Raw genomic sequence first — 10,323 nt, 5'->3', positions numbered from 1 at the left:
GTCTTTCCTGCTCCTGGAACCCCATGACAAGACAGAATCCTACTGACCGGCTGACCCTCCCCACCTCGCCGCCATGCTTGAAATTCACTACTCCGCAGCACCCACTCTCCCACACCTTTGAAACGAGTACGAGCCACATCACTGTGCCTCTTCCATGACTCCAATGGCGATATCCATGACAGAATCCGCGATTCTTCATCAGAGAAAGCTGTGTAATTGTTGGTAGTGATGTTCGAGTTTGTGATATTAAAACTAGCGTTGTTATTGCTGAATGGGTTCCGGTTGTAGCTGCCCATGGTTTTTGAATGGAGGGTGGTGGTATCTGGGATGATCTCTCCGTTTTAAGGCAATATTACACCGAAAGGTACAGTACAGGAGGGATATTGGCGAAGTTAGTCAGGCTCTCGCAGGAGGGTTGCGTCTAGATAGAGGAACGTTGCCGCCTGGTGCTCCCCGGTTCCCGTGACGAGCTCCTTGTGCTACCAAACTCAGCCGCGAAAAAGTATGGCGAAAGCTCGATACTCTGTCCAATCCGATTGGTCAAGCCACCAATGGAAAGCAAATCCTTATTCCATGTGGCCTCGCCTGAGCTGCATGCGCACCTCGTGTCAATATACTCGAGTAGGCACTGTACCTCTCGGTTCCCCCACCACATCGTCGTGGCCATATGTATTTTGAGGGCAATCCCGCTTCGGGCCCCCCTGGCATGGACGCTTGACTCTAGGGAGTTGCATGCGGAAGGGGGTCTAGAGGTTTTTTGCAGTACTGTATGGGATGTTATTCTACATAGAGAAGTCTGTTCTTGAATATTTCACACTATGGAAGAGTTTGGACCTTCCCGGTGACCTGGGGTCGCCATAACATATTTCCCCCCCTCCCCCGACGTGGTTTTTCCGTAATACGGTACCTGCTGCTGCGGATTTCTGGGTAGAATATATGGTAGGTGGCACTACATGGGTAGCGTGTTGGCACTTGTTAGGTGCTATCAAGTGCTTGGATTATAAAGGTCTGGGGATATTAATATTACTAACTCCAAAAGGCGTTGGGTGACGATTGCCAGAGTTTGGGTCACAAAATCGACTCAACTCTCGATCATAATCGCACCCGTTTCAAATATCTCTATTAGGTCATGCTGCTTACTGCCCTAGAAATGTGCAAACTAGTCGGATAAGGTCAGCCCGCGGTGTATGGATACTATACCGTATTTAGGTGAAGAAAAGGTCAGGGCAGAAACGAAACATGCGGGAATACTGTCTTTCCAAAAAAAATTAAGGCCCTGCTCGGCTTGCCACAAAAATTGCAATTTTTCCACTTTGATAGGATTTTTTCTGTGATCTAGATATATTTAAATTGGGCCGTGCTCGGCTTGCCACAAAAATTGTATCTCAATTTTTTTAAATTGTGAATTTTATCAGATGTAAATAGGATATAGGGTCATATGAAAGGGTTTCTACAAAGATAATATACAATTGGAATACTGTAGTAGATACAACTTGAAATTAATTTCATATATGCTATTCTGAGTCCACCAATCTTTATCAAATAATTTCAAGCAATCAGAGAGAGGAAAACTGCAGTTGAGAGGTGAAATTGCCGGTTCATAAGAAGAAATAAATGATAGGCAGTCACTCTGTGAAGAACAAATAATATAATTACTAGAAAGGTTGTGTCAATTAGGTAAACACCCTATATAAAATAAGTGTTTAGAACTACGGTAACATAAGAATCTAAAAAATCCTAGTAGTTACCGAGCACCAATTTTTCTATTTCACAATATATCCTATTTTCAACTTTTATTGTGATTTTTTTAAATTGGTACAAGCCGAGCAGGGCCTAAATCTTTTTTTAATATTGGGCTTTTATCTTTATACCCACTCGGCCTAAAGCCCTCCCAATGGATTTTGTTTTAGTCGGAATAGCCAACAAACTGCATACGAACTTGGACTACCATACCTCATCCGTACTGTCCTCTAAAAAAAAATATCTACATGCTGTCGGTCGGCGCTATCGTGATGATGCCACCGCCGTATGATACCACAACCCGTTCACAAATTGAAGAAATGAGAGCTCCAGCATATCATTAAAGACATCGCAATAAATTCCAAAAATTCACCGATCCGCCCAGGGCGGACCGGGAGCGTCAATTTAGTTGTAGTTTTCAACTAGCAAAAATCAGAGCTCAGACTAGTCTTCACTGCTACCGATCTTGCCCGTGCACAAGGATGGGGAGGAAAACAAGGATGGGGAGGAAAGGAAGGAAAGGGACAGAAGAGGGAAGGGGTGGGGCTGTATTTATAGTCGAAGAGGTGGACGCCAAGACTTGGTTCGGAGGGAGGGTGCGATGTGGAGGGGGGTTTGGGGTTTGGGTATTTGAGCGGGCGTCGTGTAGTCTATCGTCTACCGTGAATGTTCTATCATGGGTTGACTCAAAGCAAGGACGCAAGATCACACAATTCAGTAAAAAAAAAAATACCAGATAATCAATCACCATGTAAGTGTATCATCTCTCTACAGCAAGGCTCGACAAATTCGGGCGCCGGAAATGCTGACCGCTACTACGGTATTTTCCACAATTTCAGTATGATACCTAGGGAGTCCTGTAAGCTGGCCGATGTAACAGTCATACTGATATGGAATTCGGGTACAGTACCACCTGCTGGTTTCCTTAAGTCTCGAAATTGTCTACTAGTCCCCTGGCGTGTTTAACACCTAGGTCCCTCTTCTGGGTAGTCACCATTGGCCAATTGAAATTGTAATCCTCAAAGTTGTATGCACCCCTGGGTATGCATACTCAAGTTGTTGGAAACTAGTAGTGGCGGGCGTTTCTCATATCTGAGTTTGATGAGTCTTGTCGTAGAAATATGATACACTTTATGCCCTGATTCATTATCTAATATAGCTTTGGTTGAATCATGGTCTTGTGTCTTTGTTTTGGATAAACTATGTTTATTAGTAGTGAAAGTGTAGGTGTAGTATTGATAGTAGCGAAGTTATCTGGTGAAGTATGTGACAAGGGAATCCGCAGACTGGTTGTCGACTTTGCCCTTACGTACACATCTTGTATCCTCCCAACTTCCTCTCAACCTCCTACCACATACTTACACACAGCCATTCTTGTCTCCTTTTTAATACTATATCGCTTTCTATCTTACCTCTAACCGGTTTGAAGTTGTTTCCCTGAATATCACCTTCGCTTTTCATACGCACAATCCCCTGCGACAACTCTGGGCCGCCCTGTCAGTCTACTGATAGCCGGCCACGCGGGTGTCCCAGGTCCCGAACTCCTGTTGCTTATTTTATTTTTTTTCCCCCAGGAAAGATCGGTGGGGATTGTTTTCGGAGAATATAACAGAATAAATGCCCTTTGGTTTTCCTTGGGAGTAGAGCTCATTTCGAGTCGGACAGGGATTCTTTGCACTACAGGTTCCGTCGTCCTCGGGGATAGAACAGAGATTGCCGAAATACCACCAACTATTTCCCCCTCCGAACCCGAATTTCTCGAGTAGGAGTCTCAGGTAGCTCGTGTTAAGTGAGCTTATCATGTGCGAAAGAAGGGAACGGAGTAAGCGGGGCCTTCCGAACTCTTGGAATGAAAATTCTTCGCTTCTACAGTATGTTAAGAATACCAGAATGTCCATACAGTATTCCTGAAAGTCCCCGAATGTGAGTGGTGGAGCCTAGTGTTAGAGGTGCAATATCCGGTGCCCCGTTATGCCGATTTGAGCTTGTGGCTTTGAGATTGACTGACCGGTATTGGAAGAAGGCTTACCCGGAAGGGGTTGAATGGCAGGGTTTTATCAAAGCAATTGAGTTGTCGTGTGAGAATTTACGGCACATGTGGGAGGATAGTGGGTATAGTATGATATGGGAGTCTATATCTGCGGGGTCGACATGCACAATTTGTGAAGGTGGTGAGGGGCGGGGATGGTTTTACGAGGCATTGATTTGCTATTCAAGTGTTAGTCCTAGCATCGTAGAATTGTTCGTATTGGGGAGGTGGGGGGGGTGGTTCTATGGAATTAGGTCCGGAGGAGGGAGTAAGGATAGTCGTAAAATCTTAAGACGTAATAAATAATATTATATGATATAATAGCCGGTTCCCCTCCTATTTCGCTGTCGCTCATAGTCGGGCAAAGCAAGTGTGACGCCAAAGCAAGTGTGACGCCTCAAAAAAAGAAAAATTGTATTTTTCTACCACAGCTTTCATAGTATTATATTCAATTGTATGGCTTTTATTATATCTTTAAATAAGACATAGAAATAATAATTGACAAGTAGACTCCTTTCATACATTCTTGCCTCCTTCAAATCAGTTTAATTGAAATACAATAACCAGATTTTACCTCCTATACCAATTACCATGTCAGATCTGATTGACTCAATGGAAGAGAAAGAGCACTTAGATCATGCCCTGGAATGGCTTGATGAAGAGCCTACTGAGAAGGCTAGTACTGCAGTACGAATATTTCATGTCAAAGCATCATCAATCCGAATGTGTCAATTTCGTCAGTGTAATCAAGAGCGTAACACCCATGTTATTCTCAATTGTCATGGTGGAAATAATGTTATTTTGACAGCAGCACAAGAGAAGGCTGTTTTTCGTTACTGCCTTGAGCAGATTGAGATGGGATTCAGAGTGACACCATCAATTATTTATGCAGCCATTTGCAATCTTCGACAAGTGGAGCAACTAGGTCCAACATTATGGGAATGGTTCTGGCTGTGGCTTAAGAGTAATCCAGATCTCCATACTATTAAGACAAAGCCTATCGCCCGTATCTGAATAGTTAGCCATACAGAAGAAGATCTTCAGAACTTTTTTGTTGAGTATCAAAATACTCTCCCAAAATATAGAATCAGGCGAGGAAAATACATCTTCAATATGGATGAGTCTGGGGTATGCATTGGATGTTTCACTGGAGAAACTGTCATTGTTCCAACAGAGGTCAAGAAGCTTCATACGGCAAGTCCTGAGAATAGAAAGTCTGTTACAATTATGGAGACTATATGTGCAGACGGTAGCTGACCATTGTTACCTGTTGTTATCTGTTCGGGAGAAAAGATTATGGAGAACTGGATACAAGATACCTTGACTGATGCTGAGGTAATTGCACTATCAGAAACAGGATATACAAATGAGAATATTGCTCTCAAATGGCTTGATCACTTTATCAAGTATGCTAATGCTGGCCTCAATTAACACTGGTGCATCCTTCCATTCAATGGACATGTCTCTCATTGTACTGATGAGTTTACAATCAAATGCCATGAGAACCATATTGTTCTCTTCCAATTTCCTTCTCATCTGACATATGTCCTACAGCCACTAGATGTTGGAGTGTTTCGGCCATGGAAGCACCATTATTGTAATGTGTTCATAAGGTGCTAATCACATTATCGGTAATAGATACGATAGTTGGCAGGTGGCCTGCTCTTCCAGAGAGGAGGCAAGAGCTGAGACCTAAAGGAGGCTTCGAGGATGTACTGAGGAACAAAGAAGTAACCATTCAACCAAGTATATTGAAATACTGTCTGTCGAAGTCTGCCTTTTCTATCATAGAAACAGGCAGTCTTTAAATACACAAATCTGTTCATGTCTGGCATGAACAAAACTAATCAAAGGTATCAATCGATACACTTTGGTAAAACTAATAAAGTATCAAAGCGATACTTAAAACAAAACATAAAACAAAACTAAGTATCAAACGATACTTAAAACAAACCAAGTATCAAAGCGATACTTAAAGCATAACATAAAACAAAACTAAGTATCAAATGATACTTAAAACAAACCAAGTATCAAAGCGATACTTAAAACAAAACATAAAACAAAACTAAGTATCAAACAATACTTACAACAAACCAAGTATCAAAGCGATACTTAAAGCATAACACAAAACAAAACTAAGTATCAAATGATACTTAAAACAAACCAAGTATCAAAGCGATACTTAAAATAAAACATAAAACAAAACCAATAACCGAGTACCTGTACCGGTTACAATCATAATATGGCAATTCAACATGCACTTCATTCCCTCGATATCGATTATACTATTTCTTCCTTTTTCCATGACTTGAGTTCTATCCGAGAACAAACCTTTGAACCACATTCCATCAAAAACTCCTTCAAGGATTCTGGAATATTTCCTGTTTCTTTTAAGAATGCTTTAAAAAAGATGTGCCACTATGATAGTAAAAGGAAAGAACAGTCAATTCCAGTTGATAGCCAAAATCATGGTAGCCAAGAAATTAAAGATCTAGCTATGGAGGCGTCAATGGATGATATGGAGGAGTTGGAGCTCTCGAAAATTCCCAGCACATACTTTGAGTGCCAGCGAGGCATAGGAGAGTGGGTTGACCGAGCCGAGAGTTTTAGTCCTACTTCTAAGAAGCAATTTCAACAATGGGCCAAGGGTACTGAGGTTATTCTAACTCAGGCACAACTACAGCAGGAACAATACCATACTATTCAAGTCCAAGTTCTTGAGAACCAAAGACTTAAAACCAATTCCCGCCGCGCAGTGCAAAAAGGAGGTATGATTACAGTTGAGGGTACCAGACTTCGAAAGAAGGAAAAGGAGGAGAAGGAAAAAGCTACTGCAATTAAGCATGCAAAGAAGAATATCCAAGTGGCTATAAATAAAGCCAAGAGTGCACTAAACTGTCATGGTATTAATGCTCAGAAGATTGAAAAAGAGAGGAAAAAAAAAGTACAAGAGATTGTAGGTCAGGGTGGGATTGTTCCAGCTGAGTTGCTGATCCCAATTCCTGACCCTGAGAAGAACCCAAGCCCAGATGACCTTGAGTCACTTCAGGCACCACCAGATTTAATGCAAGCTCTGTTGCTGCTACAACCTGCAGGAAGTATTCCTGGTAGTGTGATTGATCCACAATTACAAGAGATTGAGGAGAACATGGAAGCAGTTGGAATTTATAAAACTGGGAGGGAGATTAGTAATACACATTATGGTAATACTAGTATTGGAAGTGAAGGTGAAGATTTGAGTGGTGAATCAGATTCTGATGATTCTTCATCTATATCCACTGACTCAATTATGGAAAATAATGATTTTGTTACTTTAAATTGAAACTTTGTATCCTCTTAAAAAAAATGATGTATCTAATTAATACTAGTATTGTGAAGGCCTGTAAGTGGTAAAAATGAAAAAAGTTCAAAAAGGGTTGAAGCGTCACACTTGCTTTGGCATCACACTTGCTTTGCCCGACTATGAGCGACAGCGAAATAGGAGGGGAACCGGCTATTATATCCATTTCTTGTGCGGTCATATTATTAAAGCCATTACCATAGTAATCTACATTGTATAAGCAGCTGTCCTGAGGCCTCTCATTTTTGTATTGCCCAGACTTGATAGATCTGTTCCGTCTTCCCCCTTTACTCCTTTAAATACAATCTCCCGTTGTTTTTAGATAGTTTACAGCAGGTGCACCATGCAGTACCTTAGTCAGTCCAATGATCGAGCTAGCACGCTAGGACGACTGGATGTATAAGCTTTCCCGGCTACCAAATGCCAAGCCATATCATCTCAGCCCTTCTCCCATCACGCCGATTCCGGAAGGGTAAGCATGAGTCCCCGCCACCAGTCTTTACCCACTAGCGTTGGAACACCCTGCGAGACGGGGCAGCCGCAGAACGACAGCGTGAACACAAGAACTCGGAACTTGACTGTATCCATATTCCTCGACAACCCCCCGAGTACTGTACATAGAAATCAAGTCAAGCAACCACGATGTGTGGGCAAGTATATCCAACGAGCAACCGGAATGGATACAAAACGGACTCGAGTTCAGGCTATTCACGTCCACTTCCCGACCGGGAAAGTCCGCCGACGGAGAACACTATGGAGTGGGTGGATTTCCTCCGCTACGGACATGTCCGCGCGTATAGCGGGAATCCCGTCACCAGCCCCAAGGCTATTCCATGGGGTTAACGGTGGCCAATTAATACTGAGCGTGAGTGATGCTTAAATCGGGGCAAATTCTTCCAGCGTTCTACATATTATTTTGCCCCGACTGCCCCAGGATGCGATGCAGCGTCTCCAATGATGGACGGCGGTCATAGTGCATTCTTCAACAAGCCACACAGGAGCAGCTGGCTTTAATCTATATATACTATTGTGGGTTTCACGCATCCGGGTCGTAGAAATAAACTTTTAGAACGTAAGCCGACCTAGCTTAATTTCCCAAGTTGGAACGTGGGCATGAGAATGAATAGTGTGGGGCTATAAATTAAGGTATTGCTGGCAAAATATAGATCTGACATGGAACGCTATAGACCGATTGGATCCCGTAGAATCAAAATTCTCCGCCAGATTGCTTCCTCCCCAAGAAGATCAGCGCCCGGAAGGGTAGGTTCTTGAGGGAGAAAATCAGTGAAAGCAGGACCAGACTAATAACAGGAAGGATTGAGACTTCCCTGCGGAGTATGATATCATACAACTTAAAATTTAGGCGTAGATAGGAGCCCGCTCAGCGCGCCATAGCTAACCTAGATAGCAAGGTTTGGCAATTTCAACAATCCATCCCCACGGGAGCAACGCTCTGCGGTTTGGGTCATAGTACAGTATGATACTGTGTAAAGGTAGGTTTTGGGCAAGCTAAACCCAGGACCTGAGCCGATCTTGACCAATTTTGCGCACATGCGAAAGCGGGACTATCCTACCACTTTACCTACCGTATACTAAAAAATATTAATTGCTGCTGCTAGGTTATGCACTACGTACTAGTGGTATACTGGATTTGTGTTGTTGTATTGATGTAAGAGGGGGGGTTCTTCACCTTGTGGCACTATGGACTCAATCCAGGCGCATTTTGTGCTGTCGATCTGTGCAGACAGTCGTTGCAACTGGTGTAAATCCCCAACCGATTCAACTTGATAACACTACTTAAAAAGGCATGAGTTATGATACTTCTATGATCTATGATGCCGGAGAATTCAAATTCAACTTGAAAATTTATCCGATCCTTGAAATGCATATGCGCCTTGAAATGAGGTTTCGGGCAGGTGATATTTTTATTATTTGCCTATTTAGCCTATTAGCCAGTCTAACCCCAGCCTCACCAACAACGCAGACCCGCCAAACATCACGACCAAGGAAAAAGTGGGGACAAGTGAGGAAATACGAAAGGGAGAATCAGACCTGGCACCTGTATGAAAAAGGGGCGCCCAGGAAGAGGGGAAAAAGGAAGAAAACATAGAACAAGAAATCCGAGAAAGCGTCAAAAAAGTTTCGAGAAAGCTAGAATGCATCAATCCGGGCTCAGCTACCGCCCCTCCACGCGCTCCCTCTCCCTCTCTCATACTCAGTCACTCCAATTCCCATTACTCCCAGCAGAGGAAAACAAACACACATCATGTAACCCAGAAACATACAAACTCCCCACCGACCTACGCCCGCTTGTTCTAGCAATCGAAGAATTTGCCAGCGGCGTAAAACACAAGATACCCTCATTCCCCCAAGCAGTGCCAGCTGCGATGGCAGACTTTGTGGAAGAACGGCTTTGTATGGTGAACGCGATTTATAAGTCTGTTAGAAGACAAAGGGGAGTCAGTGTACGTGAAGGGGTAAGGATTGTTGGCGAGATAATGGAGGAGATCCGCGATATTGAGGAAGAGGTTGATGAGAGAATCATCGCCTGGGATCAGGGAGAACGGAGGGAAGTTGGAGAGGCTGCGGGGATCATAGGAGGAGGGGGGTGTGAAAGAGTCAGCGGGAGGGTTGCGAGGAACTTGAAGGAGCTCGGGAAGACTGATCATAGGCGGGAGAAGGTTAGAGAGATTTGGGGGAAGATTAGGGGAATAGGGAGGGCTGGAGGCGACCGAGATAAGAAGGTGCTGGTGGAGGATGGTGAAGAAGACAAGGGGGAAGTCAAGGAGAATGACAAAGCAGAAGGGAGGGTCAGGGTCAAAATTGACGAAACTCCTAGAGATGATGACGGCGATCCCTCCGCTGGATTCCAACCGATTATGGAATGGGAGTGGGAGCTTTTCCAGGATGACAATACACATGTTTAGGTTTTGGACTGGTGTTTCTTACGTTTTTTATTGCTACACTCCAGAGCTTTTTTCTTCTAATGCTGCCTCTGGGGAGCGTGAATTGCGCTGCTCACAGGAGATTACTTGCTAAATAATTAGACCCGGTCGTGTCGCTACACCTGCTTCTCGAATTCAAGTTTCTTAGCTTTCTTTTTTTGAACCTGGGCATCTAACTTCACCCATAACATGTGCTCGCGCAATCGTGGGTCGACCAATATGTGACAGCGCATCGACTAAAAGGAAACTCACTAATAAGAGTAGCAGAA

The 10,323-nt window shown here is 43.5% G+C and overlaps 1 protein-coding gene; it reads right to left on the bottom strand.

Moving 5' to 3' along the window:
* Positions 1–8,955: 8,955 nt before the first annotated feature.
* Positions 8,956–10,030, bottom strand: GSTUM_00008361001 (uncharacterized protein; the record flags this gene model as incomplete). XM_002840006.2 has 2 exons in its annotated part: positions 8,956–9,045; positions 9,162–10,030. One exon carries the CDS (start codon positions 10,028–10,030, stop codon positions 9,470–9,472), a length of 561 nt encoding a protein of 186 aa, XP_002840052.1. The 3' UTR covers positions 8,956–9,045; positions 9,162–9,469.
* Positions 10,031–10,323: the final 293 nt, after the last annotated feature.

This window comes from Tuber melanosporum (genome assembly GCF_000151645.1).
Source record: "Tuber melanosporum whole genome shotgun sequence assembly, scaffold_45, strain Mel28".
Taxonomy (NCBI): domain Eukaryota; kingdom Fungi; phylum Ascomycota; class Pezizomycetes; order Pezizales; family Tuberaceae; genus Tuber; species Tuber melanosporum.
The sequence above is the reverse complement of the archived record's forward strand: the minus strand, read 5'-3'. Positions and strand labels throughout refer to the sequence as shown.